The sequence below is a fragment of the Culex quinquefasciatus genome, chromosome 1, assembly GCF_015732765.1.
Source record: "Culex quinquefasciatus strain JHB chromosome 1, VPISU_Cqui_1.0_pri_paternal, whole genome shotgun sequence".
NCBI classification, from domain to species: Eukaryota; Metazoa; Arthropoda; class Insecta; order Diptera; family Culicidae; genus Culex; species Culex quinquefasciatus.
Genome location: NC_051861.1, coordinates 31,817,516 through 31,844,490, shown reverse-complemented (window position 1 = coordinate 31,844,490; position 26,975 = coordinate 31,817,516). Strand labels below are relative to the sequence as shown.

The 26,975-nt window shown below is 43.0% G+C and overlaps 4 protein-coding genes across 4 annotated transcripts; 2 read left to right on the top strand and 2 right to left on the bottom strand.

Moving 5' to 3' along the window:
- Positions 1–1,024: 1,024 nt before the first annotated feature.
- Positions 1,025–3,200, bottom strand: LOC119769478. The gene is made up of 2 exons (XM_038262074.1): positions 2,672–3,200; positions 1,025–2,614 (listed from the first exon to the last, which is right to left on the bottom strand). Exons 1-2 carry the CDS (start codon positions 3,198–3,200, stop codon positions 2,226–2,228), a joined length of 918 nt encoding a protein of 305 aa, XP_038118002.1. The 3' UTR covers positions 1,025–2,225.
- Positions 3,201–13,331: 10,131 nt separating this feature from the next.
- On the top strand, positions 13,332–17,379 carry LOC6044849 (structural maintenance of chromosomes protein 1A). Its single transcript, XM_001862259.2, is given in 4 exon segments — positions 13,332–13,570; positions 13,668–16,067; positions 16,130–16,273; positions 16,276–17,379. Coding segments are annotated over 4 exon segments (3,681 nt in total). The 5' UTR covers positions 13,332–13,452; the 3' UTR covers positions 17,295–17,379.
- A 5,036-nt stretch (positions 17,380–22,415) lies between these two features.
- Positions 22,416–23,575, bottom strand: LOC6044848. Its single transcript, XM_001862258.2, has one exon. The coding sequence runs from the start codon at positions 23,487–23,489 to the stop codon at positions 22,626–22,628; it is 864 nt and encodes a 287-aa protein (XP_001862293.2). The 5' UTR covers positions 23,490–23,575; the 3' UTR covers positions 22,416–22,625.
- A 98-nt stretch (positions 23,576–23,673) lies between these two features.
- On the top strand, positions 23,674–25,393 carry LOC6044847 (U4/U6 small nuclear ribonucleoprotein Prp4). Its single transcript, XM_001862257.2, has one exon. It carries the CDS (start codon positions 23,804–23,806, stop codon positions 25,322–25,324), a length of 1,521 nt encoding a protein of 506 aa, XP_001862292.2. The 5' UTR covers positions 23,674–23,803; the 3' UTR covers positions 25,325–25,393.
- Positions 25,394–26,975: the final 1,582 nt, after the last annotated feature.

Below are 26,975 nucleotides of genomic sequence, written 5' to 3'. Positions count from 1 at the left end.
AATTTCTTAAAAGCCTTTTATTTTTCAAGTTATTGATAAAATACAAAACAACCTAAAACCACTCTCAAAAATTTCACACCGAATTGATATAGGTCGTTTTACCACTTGGGAGTTCTATGTGCATTCGAGTCAAACGTGCACATAGAACCCTAGCAAATCGACCTACGTGCCATTTTTATAATTTAATAATCATGATGCATATACACCCATATCAAAATGACGTATGTACATGTTTATTTTGCTAATTGGAAAATATTTATAAGTCGTTTTTATGAAACCCTAAAATAAAAATATTTTGCAATCTTCTGTTCGCCCAATTCTCACGCAACGTGTAGGCAACAGCTGATTGAGAGCATGAAATGTTTCAATGCTTCCAGCGTGAGAGAGAGAAACCGTTAGGAGAGAAAAACAACCAACCCGCGCTCTCGTAAACCTAAACGTAAACATCTGTCGGATAGGTGCTTGCAATTTAACTTACACGACAATGTAAACAATCTTTGCCTGGGTAAGGATAGGACTTTTCGACTTTTTGTAAAAAGTTGAAAAATTGATGGTTTTTTGTTAGATTTCGTCCGATTTTTTTCGGTAGGCTTAAAGAGTAGCCAAAACTGCATTGAATAGTGTATTTGGGGCGAAGATTCAGCATAATAAAGGTGAGTAAATTGCAATTTTCTTTTTTGTTCTGAGGCAGTGTATACGAAACGATTTTTTTTCCAGAATCATGACGAAGTGCTTCGTGCCACTTTTCCCAAAGCACCAGATTCGGCACGAACCCAAGACGAAACGCAGCCCAGATGGCAAGGTATCCTTGCGGGCCCGGGAGTCCAACACAAACCGGACCCACCCTGGTGGAGCGGACTCTTCGACAGAAACGAGCGAGATCGCCGAGAACCAAGAAGAAACGATTCCGGATACCGGCAGGACAAAACGGATTGCTGGATTCGGACTGCCAAGTCTTCTTTATCGGTATCAAAATGAAATGACCTAGAGTTTGAAATTTAAGATCGAAAAAGTTATCTTGTGCAACACAACAATTTATTGCTTGAGTTGCAAACGATCAGTACATATCACAACAAATATTTCTTCTGTTCGGTAGTTTTAAGAGTTTTCTTCGCCTTCTGGAGTCGTTGTACGGAGAGTTTCGCGGCTTTTGCTTCTTTTAACATTCTATTTAAAGTTTTGATTCTAATAAAGGTGCGCAGCTTAATGAAGTAGATTGTCTCTGGTACGTCGATAAACTTATTTTTGATGATTTTGGTCAATCGCGCCACCCCTTTTTCGGCCCGTATTTTGCCCTGGTGAAATGCTCAAAAAGCTTTTTCAAACTGTTCAGCTTGATCGAGGAACACTGCAGAGGGCTTCACAAGTCCACCTTGCGAAAGATGGTCAACGTAACTGTTCGGGTAAGCGTAGTCATGGTCCAGAAGTGAGAAGGCCGTCAGTCTAACGAATTCTTCGTTAGACTTGCTCGTGAGGTCAACGACGTAGGGAAACTCTGTTCGAAACTTCCGAGCAACAGCACCTACTACGAACTCAAACCCGTCCGAATCGTTCGTAAAGCGATGGTCTTCGTTGCGGAGCAGTTCATTGAACGTTGTGTCTTCATCGTCCTCTTCTTCTTTGTCGTAATGGTGATTTTGATCTGATTCGGACACTGGAGGAGGAGGTGGGGGGCGTCCGCAAACAAGAAAATTTTGTTTCCCGTTATGGGATGGGTCAGAAATGTTCGTCTTTCAGCCAGGTTAACGAATTGATTTCCACCCCCACAATCGGAAGTTGCAGCTACAACATCGAACCCCGCATCGTGCGCCTTTCGGACCGCTTCCATGAGAATCCTGTTAGTCATCGTAACGTCAAAGTTCACATAAATGGATTTGTTTCCAATTCGCGAAGAGACCGCGAATCATTATCACCTATTAAATGAATTAAAAATACAGTTAGATTTATTTGATAACTTTAACTTGAGTAATATACCTGCGCTTTCTTATGTGGTCCAAGCACATCGTCGTGCTTTCGGTCATACTCGTACATTTCACGGGATGAAAACTCGTCATACAGTAGAATAGCAACGCGTTTCCAGGGAGTCATCGTAGGGGCTTGTACTTTCATCATTAGAAATATTTACTCGAGGAATTCTTGCCGCATGTCGATCCGCGCAGCGTAATCCCTAAGGCACCTACGCTGGGTCACTGAAGTACTGCAAGGTGAAAACTTTGCCCAACTCTTCATGTGTCCAATTCACGCTTTTTTGTGCCCGTTAACTTGTCCACCTGATTTTCCGCGAAGAAAGGCGAGAGAATACTCTTAATTTTCTCCGAAAATTGCTTCTCATCTAGACGATTTTCAACTTCACGCTTTAATTGGGCATTCTCTTCTTTCAGCTGTGCAATTCGGCACTGTAGTGAATGGATGATATCACTTTCCGGGTTCGAATACACATCTGCCGCCGTCGACACATCCAGCGAAATTCCAGAATCATCAGAGCTGCATCCGGTTTTACTTCGACTGGTGCTAGATTCATTGTGGCAAATAATATTGCACTTGTTCGAATTTGATTCTAACGGTTCGCGGAGTCGGGTGAAGGTCTTGGACGGCGTTCGGATGCTGGAAATAGCTGTAAAAACATAATTATGCAATGAATGTATGATTATAGATGATGCTCTACACATACCACTACATTTCAACCGTTTCCGGGCCTTTTCTCCGACAGGGGTTCGAAAACAATCCGGTGTGAAATGATCGGAGCACACAAACACGTTTTTGGTATTAATAAAATAGTATTGTCCTAGCCATTTCAACCATCTCCGTCTAACCCACTTGTCGGTTGGGATCCGGTTAAACGAGATTTTCTGCCTCCCGGAAGTGTTATGGTCTGCATCCGTCTTCTTCAAGTTCTCTGCATCTTCGCTCGCTTCCGATTTTTCTTGACCGCATTCGGAAGAGTCCGCGCCGATTCTGACCCGTTTGACTTTCGGTTCCCAGGAAGTATTTGCACCGTCCTGAAACGGAATCGTTTTGTCTTTGTTCTCGGTGATCTTGCTCGTTTCCGTCGATTCGGAAGAGTCCGCTCCACCAGGGTGGGTCCGGTTTGTGTTGGACTCCCGGGCCCGCAAGGATACCTTGCCATCTGGGCTGCGTTTCGTCTTGGGTTCGTGCCGAATCTGGTGCTTTGGGAAAAGTGGTACGAAGCACTTCGTCATGATTCTGGAAAAAATCGTTTCGTATACACTGCCTCAGAACAAAAAGAAAATTGCAATTTACTCACCTTTATTATGCTGAATCTTCGCCCCAAATACACTATTCAATGCAGTTTTGGCTACTCTTTAAGCCTACCGAAAAAATCGGACGAAATCTAACAAAAACCATCAATTTTTCAACTTTTATAAAAAGTCGAAAAGTCCTATCCTTACCCAGGCAAAGATTGTTTACATTGTCGTGTAAGTTAAATTGCAAGCACCTATCCGACAGATGTTTACGTTTAGGTTTACGAGAGCGCGGGTTGGTTGTTTTTCTCTCCTAACGGTTTCTCTCTCTCACGCTGGAAGCATTGAAACACTTCATGCTCTCAATCAGCTGTTGCCTACACACGCTTACCAAATAAAACCAAAAAAATGGTAATTATCATGATTTTTGGAGTTCAACTCGAATAACACTTTTTTTGGTAAAGTGGGTCGAACTGGCAAAATCATGATTTTCATGATTTGCCGAGTTCGAGCATGGGGAAATATTTCATAGGTTCGGATGTTGCCTATCTTCGGGCGCTTTTTGGAATTTCGTTTGGAATTATGTTGAAATTAAATTTTAGTTACAAAAAGGATCGAAAATTGTTTTATTTTTATGTTTATAAATACAATACTTCATAATTGTAATCTAAACCTAGTTCTTAGAAATTGTGAAAAACGGTTTTCAACCCGGAATAATCATCAAACAAAAATCAACACACTTCCAACAGGGCACGCAGATTTTCCGGTTTGGCGGGCACTTCATCATCATCGTTGCACTACGGCGGCGGAGTTTGCAAACCTCCCAAATCCGTCATCTGGCAGTTGTTTTTGGCGAGGGGCAATGACGGAGTCATGCCCGGTTCCATCTTGAGATCGGTTATTTGCCGGTTAAGCCCGACGAGCCCAAAGTGGCGCTGGATCTTGATCTCTAGGATGTTGGACAGCGGATTACTCATCAGAGAACCCTTGTAGTTGATGCGGTTCTTGAACCGATTCCGAGGAATTCCGGTAGTACGAGCACCAGCTGTCACTGCGGCCGGACCATCGAGGTCAACAATTTCCCGAAGGGCGTATGGTAGATCGGTGACCTGAAATTGAAGAAACCATGAGTTAGACAAGCTCAATACGTCGCGTCACGGGGACATATATTTGGTACACGTTTACCGTGGGACTTGTCTGCTGAGCATGGCTAGCGCTGTCCACCTGTTGTCGTATCACTGGTTAGATGAGGAGGTTGGCTGTTCCTGCTTCTTGCTAGAGAGATCGGTGATTTGCTGGAAATAGGGATTTCAACGTTAGTATTGACCGGAAGATCCACTGAAGAAGCTTCTTACCTGTGACTTGGTCAAAGAATGTCCCGGATGCAGCGGATGGTTCGAAGAGAACATGCTGGCTTTAGGCGGTTGATGTCCGGGTAGACCCGGCAGCAAGCCATGGAGGCATGGCCGCGTGAACTCCAATCGCCGGTCCCAGCGCACTAGCCGACAGATGTCCGTAAGAGCCGCTGGTACTGCTGCTACGGAAAGCGTTCACCAGCGAGGCCAACGGGTTCGGCGAGTACCGAAACATGGAGCTATCGTCTAACAAGTCCGAGTATGGCGAGGAAGACAAGGCTCGCTTGAGGCGTATCCTGGCTCATATGCTTCCGCCACGTCACGGATCATACCAGCAATTGATAATCGATGTACTTGATCCTGGAGTTCTGCTCCGGTTGTCTGGTTTAGTAAGAAACAGTGGTGCCATCGAGGACCGGGTTGTCTAGATCGGGCGCGGCCGCCGTGTCGAAGAGCTTGCGGATGTTTTCTTACGGTGTTTGCTTTTGTCCTGTTTGGCGCTGAGCAGTCGTTGCCGACGAATTCAGCGCAAAAGCACAGCTTGTTGGCCTTGGGCAGTACTTCGTCGACCGGATAAGCACATGTTCCGGAAGTTCTTCTTCGCCTAGCATCTGCAGCTCCAGTATTATCAAGTTGACTTCGGTTGCAAACAGTGGATCGTCCGCCAACAGCAGCTCGTCCTTCAGTGGCAAAGGTTCCGCCGGATCTCGAGAGATGATGTAAAATAGTAGAAAGTTAACTTCAGATAGGTTTAGCAAAGACTAAATTCTATCGTAACCATTATGGTGGTCAACTCCACGTCCGAAGTGCGTACTGGACCGATCGCGCATCTTGGTTACGGCATAGACTAAATATATATAGATACGCCACTCCGCTGTTAGGGCTGGCGACACTACCGCCACGCCAAAATTACACCTGGTGGCAATTCACAGGTACTAACCTACCCTTTGGGAACGATTGAAAAAAAATCCTCCCCAGTTTCAGTTCAATGCTCAGCGGGTATATCCAAGCAACTCTCGACTAGCAACTGCTGTTTCTAGGAAATGTCAAAACAAAGACGTACAGCGCATTATGCGTTCTCTTTGCTTCGCGTATGTTTTAGGAATTTGCTGGCTGCGCCGTTTTCTGCCGCTTCGAGCAGCTGGCCTAGTTCCATCGAAAGTTGGTGGTGCAGATTATGTCGGCGTTAGAATTTTCCGGTCAATAGAACGGAAGTTTTGTGCTCTTCAAAAAGGCAGGTGAGAAATAAAGTTATAACAAACATAATCCTCCATCAAAAAGCTTGTTTTGAATTTCTCAGCTACGTAAATTTCCGGAAAACACAATGGTGAAGCGGTGCGACTTTGTACCCGATGCTATAATCAGAAGCCTGGACAGTCGATGCTGTCATACTTCCGGACAAATTTAAGACTGCGACCGGAACGTCCACGCACCTTGAGATCATTCCCCGAACCGATAGCAAAGGGCCCAATGTTTCTGTAATGCTGCGCAATAAGTTATAATTTTTATTTTATTATATTATTGATATAAATATAAAATTCTTGGGAATAAAACATCTTATTTTTTTTATAGATCTTGTTTTTTTCACGGTACATATCTTGAAGGGGGGAACGGGGCTGGTCTGTTACAGGTTGTGGGGCACGACAGAGGGGGTGGTAACCGCTGATGTGGCCTTTTCAACCATGCTATCGCCATTTTCGCTGTTAACTTCCGGTCGTTCATATCGAGTAACAAGAATCCCATTGATTGGCGCAACCAGTTGCTGCTCACCGACAATGGTACTACATTTCCTGACGGTACTGCGTTTGTTTTCAAACTGAGAAGATAAAAAAAAATAACAAAGTTGTTCAAATCAAAACAGAGAACGGTTCTGCTGTTGTTCTTACCATTGGCGGACCATCGGTTCCCGGAAGTGTCGAAATTTTAGCTTCTCGAAATTTAACAAACAACAGCCACCACCACCGTGGTTATCATGGAAACAGTTTTACGAACCAACAAGCAAAACAAAATAAGTGACACTTGTTGATGCCATGAAATTTTTGGTTGAAAAGTTCAAGAGTGCTACGATTTTGTTTAGCAATTTAGTACCTGTAATTTGACTGTGGTGGCGCGCAGAGCGCTAAAGGGGTGTCGCCAACTGGGTATATGGAGCAAATTCCTAGTGGGACATCTACTTGATTAATAATCTATGGTTACGGTAAAATCTGTTGCAGATGGTGATAAATACAGTACGGAAGTATGGAATGCTTCGTCCAATTTTGTCGCACACCCTGGGCCAGGAATTCCGGTTCGAGGAAGGCTAATCCGTGCCTATAATACTTCAGATCCTTATTTTGGGTTTGGGCAATGTTTTGCGTTAGGAACCCGTACATCGGTGGACTGCCAATTAAGGCAGTCAATCCGTCCACCGGTGGACGGATTCCTAATGCAAAATATTGCACAGAACTTCGTCCACCGGTGGACAGATTCCTCCTGCAAAACATTGCCCAGAAATCCGTCCACCGGTGGACCAGTTCCTCTTGCCAGCTTAAGCAGGAATTCCGTCCACCGGTGGACGGATTCCTTCTCTATCGGTGGACCAGTTCCTCTTGCCAACTTTGGCAGGAATTCAGTCCACCGGTGGACACATTCCTCCTGCAAAAAATTGTCCAGAACTCCGTCCACCGGTAAACGGATTCCTTCTACAAACTTTTCTCAGAAATCCGTCCACCGGTGGACCAGTTCCTCTTGCCAACTTTGACAGGCAATCCGTCCACCGGTGGACGGATTCCTTCTACAAACATTGACCAGAAATCCATCCACCGGTGGATCAATTCCTCTTGCTAACTTTGGCAGGGAATCCGTCCACCGGTGGACACATTCCTCCTGCAAAACATTGCCCAGAACTCCGTCCACCGTTGGACGGATTCCTCCAATAAAACATTGCCCAGAAATCCGTCCACCGGTGGACCAGTTCCTCTTGCCAACTTTGGCAGGAATTCCGTCAACCGGTGGACACATTCCTCCTGCAAAAAGTTGTCCAGAACTCCGTCCACCGGTGGACGGATTCCTTCTACAAACATTTCTCAGAAATCCGTCCACCGGTGGACAAGTTCCTCTTGCCAACTTTGACAGGCAATCCGTCCACCGGTGGACACATTCCTCCTGCAAAACATTGCCCAGAACTCCGTCCACCGGTGGACGGATTCCTCCTACAAAACATTGCCCAGAAATCCGTCCACCGGTGGACCAGTTCCTCTTGCCAACTTTGGCAGGAATTCCGTCCACCGGTGGACGAGTTCCTCTAGCCAACTTTGGCAGGAATTTCGTCTACCGGTGGACGAGTTCCTCTAGCCAACTTTGGCAGGAATTTCGTCTACCGGTGGACGGATTTCTCATACAAAACACAGTCAACAAATCCGTCTTCCAGGGAATGAATTCTTTGAAGGAATCCGTAATCCGTTGCAAAACCAGGCCTCCGGGGAACCGACTGCACTTGGCCACCTCTGCCGACGAAACAATCATTTTCCGAACGGAATTCACTTACCTGTTCCAATGGTTCCAATCCGCGATCCATCTCTAACCAGAAAACTTTACAGAAATGTCAAAATGAAATGATGAAAGGTTTCAAAAAGTTTGCAAAAATTTCGCTAAGTCCAAAATCGCACTTTTGGGAGTTCGCATAACTGAACTCGTTTTTTGGCGATTTTTACCATTTTTCGAGTTCGCGAAATCACACTTTTTTGAGTTCGTTTAAGCGAACTGTCAAAAGTGCGATTTCTGAACTCCCAAAAGTGCGATTTTCAGTAACCGTGCACGTTGGGCGAGGATTGGGCGAACATAGTTGTTATAAAAAAGTTGTTCTTTTTAAATAGAGATTTAAATATAATTATGAAAAGTCCTATGTGCAATGCTGCACACATTTGCTCCAATGTGGAAATCCTATCGGCAAAAAAAAGTTCTATGAAGCGTGTCCTATATGCACTCAAAGGTCGTATGCAACAAATTTATTCAGAAATAAGTTTAAACAAGACTGTTGATAGTTCCCGTTAAGTACACATAAAAAGCATCATTCTAGGTCCATTTGTGCGTTTTTAGAATTGAAAAATACCCAACCTTGTTTAAATGGGATTTAAAAATGTCCAGCAAAACTTTGACATTAATTTACTCAGATTGAGGTTTTTGCACATAGGACCTTTTGAAAATTTACTCTAGAATTTTAGTATTTTTTTTAGTTCAAAAATTGCGATTCACGTTTTGACAAGTCAAAACAAAATAATTTCGTGGCTGTGAGTTGGTGTTCCGCGGTGCTGCTGAAAACTTCGGAACTTTGGCAAGGTAAGTGTGCAGAAGAAAAGTAGTTCTCCGGTTCTGCACGGAGAACGGAACCCGGAGCATCCTTATTAGAGGAAGTGTGGCTCGGGTGTTTGTGGTAGAGGAGGAGGAGGAGGACGGATCCTTCAACTCCCGGCGGAATTAAAATAACCGCCTCTTCCCTCTCGTGCTCTGGAGGACGGATCTCGGTACGGATATTTGCGGAAGAGCTGGAAAGGGAAGTATAAACGGACCCCAACCGTGGGGATTGTGCGACCGTGGCGATTGTGGGAATGAAATCTATCTTTTTGTGATTTGGTTGGACGTTGCGGGTGTGTGTATGTATGCGTTTGTGAAAGTGTTCGTGTGTTCGTGTGTGTGTGTGTGTGTGTGTGTGTGTGTGTGTGTGTGTGTGTGTGTGTGTGTGTGTGTGTGTGTGTGTGTGTGTGTGTGTGTGTGTGTGTGTGTGTGTGTGTGTGTGTGTGTGTGTGTGTGTGTGTGTGTGTGTGTGTGTGTGCTCGTGTGTATATGAGAGATTGAAAGTGAGAGGGTGGGGGTAGAGGAAGAGAAAGAGAGAAAGAAAGAGAAAGTGGGTGAGAGAAGAGGAGAGGGAGAGAAAAAGTGGGAGAGAAGAGGGAGTGAAAGAGAGCGAAAATGGGAAAGGGAGAGAGAAAGTAGAAAAGGGAGAGAAAGGGGAGTTTGTGAGAGAATGCTGGAGGAAGAGCGAAAGAAAATGTGGGAGAGAGATAGGGTGAGGGTAGAAGAGAGAGATAGAAAGTAAGAGAGAGAGAAAGTGGGAGTGAGAGGGGCAAAGATGAAGAAAGAGAGAGATAAGAGATAAAGTTGGAGAGATAGTAGGAGATGGAGAGATAGTAGGAGAGGGAGAGATAGTAGGAAAGGGAGAGAGATAGTAGGAGAGGGGAGAGAGTAAGAGAGGTAGAGAGAAAGTGAGAAAGAGAGAGGTGAGAAAATATGGGAGAGAAAGAAAGGGAGAGAGGGTAGGAGAGAAAGAGAAAAAGTTGAATTGAGAGGAAGAGAAGAGAGAGATAGCAGGGAACAGGAAGAGCGAGAAAATAGAAAGAGAGGGGAGAGAGAGAAAATTTTAAAAATCTCTAATTCCAAACATTATAAAACTCCAAAAAATCCAATCTTATATTCTACAATTCCAAATATTTAAAGATTAAAATGTTGAAGTTTTAAAAATATTAAAATATTAAAATAATAACTGATATTTAAAATAAATAAATATTAAAATATTAAAGAACTAACATATTATAAAATATTATACAAAATTATAATGTTAAAATATTCAAATCATTAAATATTTATTTGAGGTAAGTACATTTATGAAAAATTTGTGTTTTATGTAAATAAAAAATTTATATAATTTAAAAAAATTATTCTTCCTGCATAGCTCTTGGAAAATACCTAATTTAAAAGTTAAAATCTGGAGTTTTTTTTGAAAAGGACCAATAAACCAAATTTTCAGTTTTTGCTTTTTGGGTGGTTTTCAATATCCCTGACTCAAGGCAGTTCTAAAAACATCCAAAAAGCAAAAACTGGAAATTTGGTTTATTGGACCTTTTCAAAAAAAAACTCCAGAAATATTGAAATTAAAAAATATTAAAATATTAAAATATTAAAATGTTAAAATATTATAATATTAAAATATTAAAATATAAAAATATTAAAATATTAAAATATTAAAATATTAAAATATTAAAATATTAAAATATTAAAATATTAAAATATTAAAATATTAAAATATTAAAATATTAAAATATTAAAATATTAAAATATTAAAATATTAAAATATTAAAATATTAAAATATTAAAATATTAAAATATTAAAATATTAAAATATTAAAATATTAAAATATTAAAATATTAAAATATTAAAATATTAAAATATTAAAATATTAAAATATTAAAATATTAAAATATTAAAATATTAAAATATTAAAATATTAAAATATTAAAATATTAAAATATTAAAATATTAAAATATTAAAATATTAAAATATTGAAATATTAAAATATTAAAATATTAAAATATTAAAATATTAAAATATTAAAATATTAAAAAATTAAAATATTAAAATATTTAAATAATAAAATATTAAAATATTAAAATATTAAAATATTAAAATATTAAAATATTCAAATATTCAAATATTCAAATATTCAAATATTAAAATATTCAAATATTCAAATATTCAAATATTAAAATATTCAAATATTCAAATATTCAAATATTCAAATATTCAAATATTCAAATATTCAAATATTCAAATATTCAAATATTCAAATATTCAAATATTCAAATATTCAAATATTCAAATATTCAAATATTCAAATATTCAAATATTCAAATATTAAAATATTAAAATATTAAAATATTAAAATATTAAAATATTAAAATATTAAAATATTAAAATATTGAAATATTAAAATATTAAAATATTAAAATATTAAAATATTAAAATATTAAAATATTAAAATATTAAAATATTAAAATATTAAAATATTAAAATATTAAAATATTAAAATATTAAAATATTAAAATATTAAAATATTAAAATATTAAAATATTAAAATATTAAAATATTAAAATATTAAAATATTAAAATATTAAAATATTAAAATATTAAAATATTAAAATATTAAGATATTAAAATATTAAAATATTAAAATTTTAAAATATTAAAATATTAAAATATTAAAATATTAAAATATTAAAATATTAAAATATTAAAATATTAAAATATTAAAATATTAAAATATTAAAATATTAAAATATTAAAATATTAAAATATTAAAATATTAAAATACTAAAATATTTAACTATAAAAAATCAAAACATAAAAAAGCAAAATATAAAAAAAAATTATATTTTATATTAAAAATTTAGATACATTTAAAAATTAAAATTTAATTAAAATTTTAATATTTATTTTTAGGTGTGAACATTTATGAAATAGTTGTGTTTGATGTAAATAAAAATATTAATATCATATAAACCATTGTTTTCTTCTGCCTGCATATAAGGCTTTCTAGGCCCAGTGAAAAAAATATAATTTAACTCAAAAATGATGAACTTCTCGTCACAGTGTCCTGATGCAAACAATGATCGAGCTCGAGCTGTTACAGCCCTGCGAAGTATGTTGGCTGACATATCGGGCGGTCAATAAAAAAAACCAGCTAGAAGTCGCCTGACAAAAACGTTTGCTAGAAAAAGATAGGAAACCTGATGCAAACAATCGTCCAGCTGTAATGTAAACATACTTTGAATGTATTGGTAAATTTCTGACTAGAAAGCCTTATATCTTGGATAATACTTAATACCTAATTTGATCTTTGATTATTCTTAAGTATAAGTAATTTTGGATCCCTCACTTTTCTGAAAATACCTCAAATTTAGGTATTTATTCCTAGAAATAAGGAATAATCATGGTCCGCCATCTTGGATTATACCTAAATATTAGTAATTGTGGATCCCTCACTTTTTTCTAAAAACTCAAATTTAGGTATTTATGCCTAAAAATTAGGAATAATCATGGTCCGCCATCTTGGATTATACCTGAATATAAGTATTTTGGATCTCTCACTTTTCCAGAAAATACCTCAAATTTAGGTATATATACCTAGAAATAAGGAATAATCATGGTCCGCCATCTTGGATTATACCTAAATATTAGAAATTTTGGATCCCTCACTTTTTCTGAAAATACCTCAAATTTAGATATTAATTCCTAAAAATTAGGAATAATCATGGTCCGCCATCTTGGATTATACCTGAATGTTAGTAATTTTGGATCCCGCACTTTTCCAGAAAATACCTCAAATTTAGGTATTTATACCTAGAAATAAGGAATAATCATGGTCCGCCATCTTGGATTATACCTAAATATTAGTAATTTTGGATCCCTCACTTTTCCAGAAAATACCTCAAATTTAGGTATTTATACCTAGAAATAAAGAATAATCATGGTCCGCCATCTTGGATTATACCTAAATATTAGTAATTTTGGATCCCGCACTTTTCCAGAAACTACCTCAAATTTAGGTATTTATACCTAGAAATAAGGAATAATCATGGTCCGCCATCTTGGATTATACCTAAATATTAGTAATTTTGGATCCCTCACTTTTCCAGAAAATACCTCAAATTTAGGTATTTATACCTAGAAATTAGGAATAATAATGTTCCGCCATCTTGGATTATACCTAAATATTAGTTATTTTGGTTGCCTCACTTTTCCAGAAAATACCTAAAATTTAGGTATTTTGGTTCTACAATTATACCTAAAATATAGGAATTCTCGTACTAAAACGCTATTAGTAATTTTATTACTAATAGCCGATTAGTAATAAAATACCTTATTGCAGTCAGGTTCGATTATACCTAAAAATTAGGAATTTATACCTAATGTCCGTTTTGCGTGCATGTTTTGAGTGCGGGAGTGAGGAGGCGCAAACGACGAACTGAAAAGTGACGCCATTTCTGCCAAGTTTTGTTTGTCCAGTGAAAAAAAAACGCTAGTGAAAATCGCAATTTTCCCAGTGAAAACCCGCGTAAACGGCACGAAAACCGTGCCAAAATGACGCCGTCCGCCTTTCTCCAGTTCATCGAGGTGGAGAACTTCAAGTCGTACCGCGGCCGGGTCACGATCGGCCCGCTCAAGAAGTTCTCCGCCGTCATCGGGCCGAATGGATCGGGTGAGTGGGTGGTGGAGGAGCAGGAGGAGGGGTGCTGGGTTGGGTTTGTTCCGTGGCCTAATTTTCGACTTTTTTTTTCTTCTGTGTTTGCTTTTAGGAAAATCCAACTTTATGGACGCGATCAGCTTTGTGATGGGGGAGAAGACGACCAGCCTGCGAGTTCGCAAGTTGAACGAGTTGATTCACGGGGCGTCGATTGGGCGGCCAATTTCGAACCGGGCCTCGGTGATGGCCAAGTTTATCATTACGGACGGGGAGGGGGAGCAGACGCAGAAGAGTTTTCAGCGGTCGGTGATTGGGTCGTCGTCGGAGTATCGGATCAACGGGAGCGTCGTGGCCACGAACACCTATCTGCAGGAGTTGGAGCAGGTCGGGATTAACGTGAAGGCAAAGAACTTTTTGGTGTTTCAGGGTGCGGTGGAGAGCATTGCCATGAAGAACGCCAAGGAGCGAACGGCACTGTTTGAGGAGATAAGCGGGTCGGGCTTGCTGAAGGAAGAATACAACAAGCTGAAGCACGAGATGCAAATGGCCGAGGAGGAAACGCAGTTTACGTACCAGAAGAAGAAGGGTATTGCGGCGGAGCGGAAGGAGGCCAAGCTGGAGAAGCAGGAGGCGGATCGGTACGCGAGGTTGAAGGAGGAGTACGCCGAGAAGCAGGTTCAGTATCAACTTTACCGTTTGTACCACAACGAGAAGGAGAACAAACGGCTGGGGGAAGATTTGGTGAGCAAGCAGCAGGAGCTGGGCATCGTAGAGAAAAAGAAGGAAGAAGCGGACGAGGTGCTGAAGGAGAAGAAGAAGGAAATGGGCAAGATTGCGCGCGAGTTGGCCAAGACGGAGCAGGAGATCCGCGAGGTCGAGAGCGAAATGAGTAAGAAGCATCCGATGTTTATCAAGGCAAAGGAGAAGGTCGCGCACACCCAGAAGAAGCTGGACAGTGCGATGAAGACGCTGGAGCAGGCGCGCAAAGCAGACGAGGCGCACCAGGCGGATATCAAGAAGCTGGAGGATGAACTGGGTGCCATTGAGGCTAAGCTGAACGCGTTTGAGGATGAAGTGGCGGGGGAGTCCAAGAAGCGCGGGAGTAACGTTCACTTGGAGCAGAATCTTGTTCAGGAGTACGATCGCTTGAAGCAGAAGGCCGATGCGACCTCCGGGAAGTATCTCATCAAGTTGGACTCGGTGAACCGCGAGCAAAAGTCCGACCAGGATCTGCTCGACAGCGAGACAAATCGGAAGGCGCAGGTCGAGGAAAATTACAAAAAGTACGAGTCGGAAATGAACGAAGCGATCAAACGTCAGGAAAAGCTGATCGATCACATCAAGGCGAGCAAGGCTTCGCTGGAGGAGCAGAACCGGATGAAGCAGGAACTTAGCCAGGACGTTGGCTCTTCGAAGGAGCGCATCCAGGAGCTTCAGATCGAGCTGGACGACGTGCGCGAGCAGCTGGGCGATGCCAAGATTGACAAGCACGAGGACGCACGCCGCAAGAAGCGCCAGGAAGTGGTCGAACTGTTCAAGCAGGAAGTCCCGGGCGTTTACGACCGGATGATCAACATGTGTCAGCCGACGCACAAGCGGTACAACGTGGCCGTTACGAAAGTGCTCGGCAAATACATGGAGGCCATCATCGTGGATTCGGAAAAGACCGCCCGCCGCTGCATCCAGATCCTGAAGGAGAAGATGCTGGACGTGGAGACGTTTCTCCCGTTGGATTATCTCCAAAAGAAGCCCCTCAAGGAGCGCCTCCGAAACATTGAAGATCCGCGCAACGTGAAGCTGATCTACGACGTGCTCAAGTTCAGCCCGCCGCAGATCGAACCGGCCGTCCTGTTCGCCACGAACAACGCCCTCGTCTGTGAAACCCCGGACGACGCCATGAAGGTGGCGTACGAGATCGACCGCAGTCGGTACGATGCGCTGGCACTGGACGGAACGTTCTACCAAAAGTCCGGCATCATCTCCGGCGGAAGTCACGACTTGGCGCGCAAAGCCAAACGCTGGGACGAAAAGCACATGGCGCAGTTGAAGGCGCAGAAGGAGAAGATCACCGAAGAGCTGAAGGAGGTCATGAAGAAGACGCGCCGGCAGGGCGAACTGACGACGGTGGAGAGCCAGATCCGGGGGTTGGAGAATCGGCTCAAGTACAGCCAGAACGATTTGGAGGCGTCGAAGAAGAACATCAAGGACTACGACTCCAAGCTGGAGAAGTTGCAGCGCGAGTTGGATCTTATCGGGCCGAAGGTCAGCGAGATCGAGCGGCGCATGCAGCAGCGAGACTTGAAGATCCAGGAGATCAAGGAAAGCATGAACAACGTGGAGGACGACGTGTACGCGGAGTTTTGCTCGCGCCTTGGGGTGGCGAACATTCGTCAGTTTGAGGAGCGGGAGTTGGTGCTGCAGCAGGATCGTGCCAAGAAGCGGGCCGAGTACGAACAGCAGATCGATCGGATCAACAACAACCTGGAGTTTGAGCGGTCAAAGGACACGTCGAGTAAGTTTGGGATCTTCTCCGGCGGTTTCTTTGTATATTCACTTTGCTTGCGTAATTTTCAGAGAACGTGACCCGCTGGGAGCGTGCCGTCCAGGACGACGAAGACTCGTTGGAGACGTTCAAGCAGGCGGAGGCCCGCCAGCGGCAGGAGATCGAAAAGGACAAGGAGCGCATCGAGAAGATGAAGGCGGAGAAGAACCTCAAAAGGGCGCCGTCGACGGGATGGACGACGAAACGGCTAAGGCGCGCCGTGACGTGCAGCAGCACGCCAAGGAGGTTGCCGCGATCAACCAGCAAATCTCCGGCATCGAGTCCAAGATCGAAACGATGAAAAACAAGCGGCACAACTTGCTGATGCAGAGCAAGATGGACGCGATCGAGATTCCGATGCGGCGCGGCAACATGGAAGACATCGTTCAGCAGGGCGCGGACAACCATTCGGAAACGACACCACTCAGTACGATCTACGAGCGGGAAGCTCGCATCGAAATCGACTACAGCGCGCTCCCCAAGAATCTGACCAACCCGTCCGAACCGGACCAGGTCAAAAAGGTGGGCGACGGTCTGGCCCGTGAACTCCAGTCCAAACTCGACACCCTGGAAAAGATCCAAACCCCCAACCTCAAAGCCATGCAAAAGCTCAACCAAGTGACGGAAAAGATCCAAACCACCAACGAGGAGTTCGAAGCCGCCCGCAAAAAGGCCAAAAAGGCAAAGGCCGCCTTCGAAAAGATCAAAAACGAACGCTGCACGCTCTTCACCAACTGCTGCAACCACATCTCGGACGCCATCGACGGCATCTACAAACAGCTCGCGCGCAACGAAGCCGCCCAGGCGTACCTCGGTCCGGACAACCCGGAGGAGCCCTACCTGGACGGTATCAACTACAACTGCGTCGCCCCCGGCAAGCGCTTCCAGCCGATGAGCAATCTCAGCGGTGGGGAGAAAACAATCGCCGCGCTCGCGCTCCTGTTCGCCATTCACAGCTTCCAGCCGGCGCCGTTCTTCGTGCTGGACGAGATCGACGCCGCGCTGGACAACACCAACATCGGCAAGGTGGCGTCGTACATCCGGGAAAAGTGCACCAACCTGCAGACGATCGTGATCTCGCTGAAGGAGGAGTTTTACTCGCACGCGGACATTCTGATCGGGATCTGTCCCGAGCCGGCCGAGTGTTTGGTGTCGCAGACGCTGATCTACGATCTGGAGCAGTTCCAGGAGAACTAGGGAGGTGTGTGTGGGTGTGTGTGTGTGAGGATAAGTACATTTTATCAGATTCTGATTCAACATTAAATGTTTATTCCAATAAGAAGAGTACGTACTGTTTTTGATAAGTTGAAGAATTTTCATTAAAGTTGCCCAAAGATCGATTGAGCGATCTTTGGCTGCGTATGTAAGAACAATGTATTGAGAAGAAGGATGAACCACGACGCGACGTGAAAAACCTTTCTGCTTATTTCTTGTTGGTCGACTAACGCTTGGTGATCCCAAATTGACTTCCTTTTTGCGGAGTCGTGTGATAGATTGGGAGCCGAACAACGACCGGATGTGTAGGTTGAGGATTATTATTATTTGTTTCAAATAACGAATAATAAACGGTTGAGGATTAAAGGCCGTTTCTTCAACTATCGCATCTTCAACGTACATAACCCACACGAGAAATCACTCGTTGCCGAGAAGGAAGCGCGAAATTGGAGCAGAAGTTCGACAGCTGCCCGCAGAGGGACGTCAAGATCGTCAACGGAGATGTGAGCGTCCGCATCACTCGGAGCCGCAACTGATGAGAACGTGTCGCGATACAAACAAGCGCTGAAACAGCAGAGAACGGTCTTCAAGCTCAAAAAGCGCCAGCCGGAAGATCGCGATCGCACCGAAATGGAGCAGCTGTTCCGGCAGAACGAGACGCGAAAGTTCTACGAGAAGGTGGTGCATGATAAGAAGCTAAAGTACGATAAGCACGTGAACTACATCATCGGGAAGGTGGATCGGTCCTCCAAAGCGCTCTACTCCCTGCTGAATCGCCGGTCGAAGCTGAGCATCAAGAACAAGTCGCTCGTGGTCAAGTGCTGCTGCGGTCTGGGGCAACTGCGCCAAATTGCACCGAAAGCGACTCCAGGTAAAGCAGAACAAGCTGCTAAAGATGGTGCATAACCTGGACCCGTGGTACCCTACCGACGATCTACCAGGGATCTGACAGGCATGCACTTTCCCGAAGTCACCGCCAAAGGCGCTGTCAATGTTGTTTACGTGGGGTTTTTGAAAAGATTGTATGAAACAAAATAATTAATTTTTATCTTAAAATTAATTAATTTTTAGTTTTAATCATCTTTTGCTGATATATTTAAGTAAATGGCAATGATAACGTACAGATTTCCTCATTTATCATTTATAAGACCGATAAACAAAGTTGTACTAGAACAACACGTAACATTAAACTGAAAATTAAATATATTCAGTTTCCTTGAAACAAAATTAGCAAGGTAAGATTCTACTTGACTCACCTGACTGTTGGTTTAAATTCAATTACATTTTTAGAATACTCAGTTAATTTAACATTTAAACATAATTCGACCACGAGTTTGATCAACATATTTCGATAATTATTCATTGCATCCTGTTCTAAAATGTGATTTGCTAGGCCTTCAAACCAGGTTGTTTCATTTAAAATTTTGGTTAGAATCGAATTTAACAAACGCTGATAAAATTTTGGAACATTGAATTTAGCATTTTCCCCTACTAAAATTTAGAATTCCAATTTTACCAGTTTGCTACAAGTTATTTGAATATTAATTAAAGTTCAAATCTAGAGTTTTTTTTATTAGGTCCTATAAACATATGAAAGACAATAGTTTATTGGTCCTTTTTATTAAAAACCCTGGAAATTTGAAATTAAATGTAAATCGCTTGAAAAAAAAACTTGGTTTTTATTTTTGCAATTCATGTCCATACAACATTTTCAAAAACCTCGCTGCAAAAACTTGGTTCGATCTTGGTTCGATTTTGACTTCACTCGCTTTGTATGTGGATGACAGTCGTGACATATCCGTGCGATCTACACGAGCTGGCCGGCGTCGACACCATGACTTCTTGTGGGATGTCAACGAATCCGCTCATCGAAGCACTCCTCTGTCATCAAATGTAATATTAGTTTCAAGCCAAACATAGATCTAGGGTTTTTTCTCAAAATTTATTTTCTCTAAAAGAGCACTCAGCTAGCAACATTTAAACGCTGGGTGCTGAATAGTGGTTCGCAAAACGGCCTCAATTTTGAACTGTCAAAGTGGAACCAATTTACTGTTCGCCAAAAGTAGAGAGTATTGTTATCAAAAATTGAAGTGTGGCTTTTAAGGACCTGGAGTTGAAGTCAAGAAATCTTAAGAAAGTTGAAGACGAGATGGTCTTTTTTTATTATGAAAGGAAGTTGTTTATGGAGTCGATGCGGTTGTACCCATCAAGAAGCTATCTTTATTGTTTGACTCCGTTTGAAAATCTGGTTTAGTGAAAATCTTCTCTGTTGGATCAGCCAAGTTTGTAGAATTAGCGATGTTTTATCGCTGAACCAGGAAGAGCTGCAGGATTCCAAAATCAGCCAGGGAGTTTATCTGCGACATTGCAGAATGACACTCTCGCCACAGTTCTTCGTCACCCGTAAAAATCTCTCTTAACCGATCAAAACGCGATAATTTTCCAGCGAAAAATGTTGAAAACTAGACAAAATAAAACACATACTACTGATTATGAGACAGCTCATTTAGCAGTAAGAAAAAAGTCATGCTTGTGCTTGAACAGCCTCCTGAGCCTCCTACTTTGAAGATGTAAACAAAGTGGGATCGTTCGAAAATCATGTTACGCAATCTCTCTATTCATCACCCAGTTTAAACGTACAAATATGTACCATCACTGCTAAAGCTTATGAATTGATCTCGGTTGAAAGGTTCTCCAAATCTCTGAATTGGGTTCTAAAGCCCTATGTCAATTTTTATGTACAACGGTAAAAAACACGATTAAAAACCATTTCTAATTACTTTTTTCAGTTTAATGCATTTTTTTTTTGACAAGACAACATTTTTTCGATGGATTAACCACAGACAAGCTCAAGTGTTGCTCAAGCTTGGAACAACAAGTTCTTTCTTCATCCGTGTTCCGACCAAACAAACGGTTGGCCAGCACATCTTGGAGGTACCGTGCGGAGTGGTGAAGTGGACCATCAGCTTTTCCTCCGTCTCATCTCGTAGGACCGTGTTTCCACGGATCAACCCGTAGCAGAGCCGAGCAGGATGTTGGGGTTCATTTCGCCGTGCTGCATTCTTGGTCATCGCCTAGATTTTAAGAAAATATCATTTTTTGCCTAATACTTGCATTTAGACGAAGGCACTAAATCGTTCCAGTGTGAAAATATGTTTAATCAAGTTTGAATTTTAAGAAAATATCATTTTCAGTCCGATACTAGCACTTAGTCGAAGGCACTAAATCATTCCAGTGTGAAAATATGTTCAATCAAGTTTGAATTTTAAGAAAATATAATTTTTTGCCCAACACTTGCATTTAGTCGAAGGCACTAAATCGTTCCAGTGTGGAAATATGTTAAATCATTCCAGTGTGGAAATATGTTAAATCAAGTATAAATTCTAACTAAAAAACATTTTTAGCCTCATACTTGCACTTAGCCGAAGGCTTTTTATGACGATTTGTATGAAAACAATGAGGGCGCTTAATGTGGGGTATAGGACACTAAATAGCACTAAATGAGCACTAAATTTAAGCACTGAAAAACATTCAAAATGGCGACATCTGAAATTTGACTTTTGAACTTTGTATGGCGATTTGTATGGAAACTATGAAGGCACTAAATGTGGGGTATAGGGCAACAAATAGCACTAAATGAGCACTAAATTTTAGCACGAAAAAAAATTCAAAATGGTGACATCTGAAATTTGACTTTTGAACTTTGTATGGCGATTTGTAAGGAAACTATAAGGGCACTAAATGTGGGGTATAGGGCACTAAATAGCACTAAATGAGCACTAAATTTTAGCACTGAAAAACATTCAAAATGGTGACATCTGAAATTTAACTTTTGAACTTTGTATGGCGATTTGTAAGAAAACTATAAGGGCACTAAATTAGATGTATAGGGTACTAAATAGCACTAAATGAGCACTAAATTTAAGCACGAAAAAACATTCAAAATGGCGACATCTGAAATTTGACTTTTGAACTTTGTATGGCGATTTGTAAGGAAACTATAAGGGCACTAAATGTGGGGTATAGGGCACTAAATAGCACTAAATGAGCACTAAATTTAAGCACTGAAAAACATTCAAAATGGCGACATCTGAAATTTGACTTTTGAACTTTGTATGGCGATTTGTATGGAAACTATGAAGGCTTTAAATGTGGGGTATAGAGCAACAAATAGCACTAAATGAGCACTAAATTTTAGCACTGAAAAACATTCAAAATGGCGACATCTGAAATTTGACTTTTGAACATTGTATGGCGATTTGTATGGAAACTATGAGGGCACTAAATGTGGGGTGTAGGGCACTAAATAGCACTAAATGAGCACTAAATTTTAGCACGAAAAAAATTCAAAATGGCGACATCTGAAATTTGACTTTTGAACTTTGTATGGCGATTTGTAAGGAAACTATAAGGGCACTTAATGTGGGGTATAGGGCACTAAATAGCACTAAATAAGCACTAAATTTTAGCACTGAAAAACATTCAAAATGGCGATATTTGAAATTTGACTTTTGAACTTTGTATGGCGATTTGTATGGAAACTATGAGGGCACTAAATGTGGGGTATAGGGCACTAAATAGCACTAAATGAGCACTAAATTTTAGCACAAAAAATCAAAATGGTGACATGAGTCATCTGGCTTGTATTTCAAATTTTTGTATGGCGATTTGTATGCAAACTATGGGGGCACTAAATATGGGGTGAAGGGCACTAAATAGCACTAAATGAGCACTAAATTTTAGCACAAAGAAAATTCAAAATGGCGACATGTGTCATCTGGCTTGTATAGACCCCTTGACATCTGATCGAATGAAACGCGCCACGAAGCTGACCCTGTACAAGACACTGATTAGACCGGTTGCCCTCTCTTTGGACGCTGCGGCAAGAGGACGCACGAGCAAGAGAATGGACCAAGCCAGGATGCTCTTTGACCGCGCGCGACCGGATGGCGGCACAGGCCGAAGAGCAGGAGCACAGCGTGCACGATGGGGAAATCAGATCGAGGCGGACCTAAGAAAGAGCTGCAGCTCAGAACCGAGCAACGTGGAACAACCATCTTGCTACAACAAAATGGGAGAATTTCTCAAAATCATTCAGAAGAATTTTTAAATTTGCTATGCTGAATTTATTGCTCTAATTTCTTTGGATTCTCGATCGGTCACTTTTTCGTCCCGCCCTCCAAATCCGACTCCTCAATGATAAAATCGCTATCATTGCGATCCAGCTCGCTGCTCACCGCAACCGAATCTTCCGGCACAACCAAATCTCCCCGGTACGACCTCGTCGGATCCAGATTCGCTTCCGTATTTTGTCTAACGAAATACTTTTAAACTGCGCCGGTTCCTTCGCTTTTTCTCTAAATCAGTCGTGCTCTGCTGTTTATGTTGCTGCCATGCTTGCTTATTCCTATTCAGCGACCGCTTAATCTTGCCCATTATCGCTTCCTGGTCCAGCCCGAGGATGTCGTTCCGCATCGCCGGCAGCGTGCGCTGATCCTCCACCGGATAGTCAATCTCGTCCTCCAGCTTGTCGATTTCACTCCGAACGGTTCGCGGCAGTTCGACCTGCAGCTTGAACTCGCTCTTCAGCATCATCGTCCGATCCGTCGGGACAAAGTCCTCGCCGTAATCCGCCCTCCGCAGCACCCCGTCCAAATCCGCCGTCAACCCGTACGTCTTGTCCTTGACAAAGTTCAGCTTCGGCACCTGGCCAATCAGCCTCAGCTGGGACAGCTCGTGCCGCAACCCGCCGGAAATTCGCTTCAGCAACCGCCCGATGTCCATGTCGTGCTGGTTGTCCCGCGCGAACCAAAACACGTTGATTCCGTGATAGTCCGAGCTGACCTTGACGCGCGAAATCTGAATCCCGTACCCGACCAGTTCCTCCGAGTGCTCGCCGGTGGCCATCAGGTCGGTGATCTGTTCCATAAACAGCTTGTTCAGCACGTTAATTCGCCGGGTTGACTCTTTGCCTTGGCCCTTGCTGCTAGCGATGGCCAGCGGAGTGGCCAGTACGGCGTTCTTGTCCGCGTACCATTTTCGCTTTCCCTTGTCACTGCCGTGGAGTAGTTTGTTCAGGATGGTGCCCTGCTTTTTGAGGCCTTTGCCGAGCACGCAACTGCAGTGAAATTGGCGAACGCTGGAGAAATACTGAATTTTGTTGGCTAATTTGAACATTTTTTCAAATTTTGAAAAATCGCGGACGACCGGACGCGCGCGCTCTGGATCGTCCAGCGTGTTGCGAAACAAAGTACGAATTTGTTTACGTTTCGCCAAGATTGCTCAAGGTCGCGAGGTTCTACGGATTGCCCTCTGGTGGCGAGTAGTGACACCTTTCGTCTGACGTTTATGCTGTTTTGTTTACCACCTCGTTTCGGAATCTCCACCCAGCGCAGCAGCATAAAAATCGTATCATAAACGTACAGAAACAGACGCGCGTGCGGATTCTTCAAAGGAAACAGTGTTAATCCGGAACGCCAACGGTTCGAAAAATGTCCGACGACGAGGAGCTAGTGTTTGCAAAGCGGCCCCGCACCATCCACTATGGTTCGCTGGAGGACTCGGAACGGGCGCGCCAGATGGCGGACTCGGGTGGCCCATCGGGGAGTTCCTCCGGGGACATTGGCCAGATTTACACTTCCAGCGATTACTTTGACCTGGAGAACGAGGTCTCGAAGGATAAGGCAGCGCTGCTGGAGGAGTTTGAGCGGAAGAAGAAGGCCCGGCAGATTCACGTCAGTACGGACGATTCGGAGGTGAAGCGGAACCTGCGAGCGTTGAACGAGCCGATTTGCTACTTTGGGGAGGGGCCGGCGGAGCGGCGCATTCGGTTGAAGGAGCTGTTGGCCGCGCTGGGCGAGAGTGCGATTCCGACAAAGAGTTCCAAGGATGACGACAAAAAGCAGTCGCAGTCGCAGAAGTTGGAACAGGAATCGACGTGGTACCACGAGGGACCGGAAGCGTTGCGGATTGCGCGAATTTGGCTGGCGAATTACTCGCTGCCAAGGGCGAAGGAACGGCTGGACGCGGCGTCGGAACAGCTGAATCTGCCCAGTGCCACCAAGGCCGGCCGGATGGTCGAGCTGCAGAAGCGGATCCAATCGCTGGCTCCGATGTGCAGCCAGGTCGGCGACGTGCGGCCAATCACCAATTGTAGCTTCAACCACGACTCCACGCTGCTGATGACGTCCTCGTTGAGTTCGCTGTGCAAGGTTTGGTCCGTTCCGGACTGCAACCTGGTGCAGACGCTTCGCGGTCATCAGTTTTACGTGAGTGCGATCGCGTTCCGGAACGGAGTCGCCACCGATTCTAAGGGCGAGGTCGCCATGGCCTCAGGGTGTTACGATGGAACCGTCAAGCTGTGGTCGTTTGACAGTGAAGAAGCCGTCGCGGATATCACCGGGCACGTGCCGCATCGAGTGGCACGGCTTGCCTTCCACCCTTCGGGACGCTTCCTCGGAACGGCCTGTTACGACTCGTCCTGGCGGCTGTGGGACCTCGAACAGAAGCAGGAAGTCCTGCACCAAGAGGGTCACGCCAAAGCCGTTCACTGCATCGCATTCCAGATCGACGGAAGCGTCTGCGTCACCGGCGGCCTCGACGCCTTTGGCCGCGTGTGGGACCTCCGCACCGGTCGCTGCATCATGTTCCTCGAAGGTCACCTGAGTGGCATCTACGGCGTTGACTTTTCCCCCAACGGCTACCACATCGTGACCGGATCCCAGGACAACACGTGCAAAATTTGGGATCTTCGCCGGCGCAACCCGGTCTACACGATTCCGGCGCACACGAACCTCATTTCCGACGTCAAGTACCAGAAGAACGGCGGCCACTTCCTGGTCACTTCAAGTTACGACAACACGGCAAAGATCTGGTCAAACAAGACGTGGCAGCCGCTCAAGACGCTGTCCGGCCACGACAGCAAGGTGATGAGCGTGGACATTTCGCCCGACTCGCAGCACATCGCGACCACCTCGTACGACCGGACCTTCAAGCTGTGGAGTCCCGAATGATGACGTGCTGTACCGGCGTTGGTTGGTTTGGTTCTGAATAAAGCGTTTGTATGGCTTGTTGCGAGAAAATGCTGTTTTAAATTCGAGTATTTATCACAGCCTCCACGGCACTCGCCAAAACGTTGTTTGACTTTTTTCGGTTGCGAATTCTCTAAAACGGACGTAACATTCAAGTACCTACTTCAACTGATCCGTGAAGCGCCCACAAGTCCTCACGATCGTCCGAATCATTGGGTTTATTTTGGCAAAGCCAGGTTATCTATCTCGGCCGCTGGTCCCCAGTCATGTAAGATTTGCTTTCCTGCGAAGGGCTTCATACAGGTGCCATGGCCTCAAAAACGATTACAGTCGGTCAGCAGCAGGTATTTCTGTCTTTGTTTTGTGGGACTTTTTTTTATTTTGCATAATGAACTCCAACCTACACCTACACAAATCGAGCCAAACATTTCATTAGGGCACAAAAGCAAAAACCGCGATTCGAGAAAATCGCTTGCAAAAAATGGACAACTTGTTTCAATTCCTATTTAAAAAATAAGCTTGACTGATGGTATTTTTACTGATGATTCGATAAAACACATAATTATCCTCAACTCTGCTTTACTGCTTCTTAATTTATGTTGATTTTCACAATAAAACTCATAATTTTAAAAAATCTCGTCATTAGGCCCTTTTAGCTTTCCAACTGCTGTTCATAATGGGCCCTTTCTAAATGCAATTTCGAAGAGAACTAAAAGGGCACTAAAGCGCTGTCACCGGATTGTTGTTTTGAATGATGTTTATGGGACCTTTTGTTCAGTTAGAAATAATGAGGAATTCAGGGAACATTATGTTAATTAGTGATGTTTTGTGATCGAATGGTGAGAATAAGGCATGTGAAACATAAAAATTCTTCAAAAGTGCACTGAACAGCATCCGCGGGACCGTATTAAATATTGTGTTTCGACGAAGTTTTTTTCTGCTGAAATCCTTGGTGAAACGTAAACCAAACGTTGTTTTGAAGTGAATTAGTGTTAAGAATGTATGAAAAGTTCACTTTATATCATAGAAAGTTCCTCAACTACGAAAAACTAACGAAAAATAAAAGGGCACAATTGAACTTTTTTTCTGGTTCGGAGTGAACATTGTTATGGGCCCTTTTGTGTTTTTGATTTTTTCAATAGGAAATTGTTTGTTATCAATCTGATTCTTGGAGGGCATGTAGGGAGTGTACTAATGAATGGAATAGTGGAATAATCCCGAATGTTTACGTTTTGGTTTTGTGCCCTAATGAAATGTTTGGCTCGAAATGTTGTCAGCTTGAAGCGCTCTGCGTTTTTATTTAGAATCACACTTGGGAAAAATGTCTTTTAATGATCACACCGTAACAGGAACCACACTTTTGTATCTTGAACCGTGAAAAGAACATCTTCACTGTTAAGCAAGCTTCCCTGCACCGTGCGGTACACGCGGTTCGCTTGTACCTCGGGCTTGCTTTGCGCCTGCTTTGTTCGGTTTACACCCGTACCCGACTCACACAAACCGAGGGTATTTTGGTTCATCGTACCAGCGCACCACGACACTCTCGGTTCGCCGCGTCGGTTTTGCGTCTGGCACTCACCCATGGCATGAACCCAGTGTATGAACCAAGGTGCTTCACTCGATACGAGCCGAG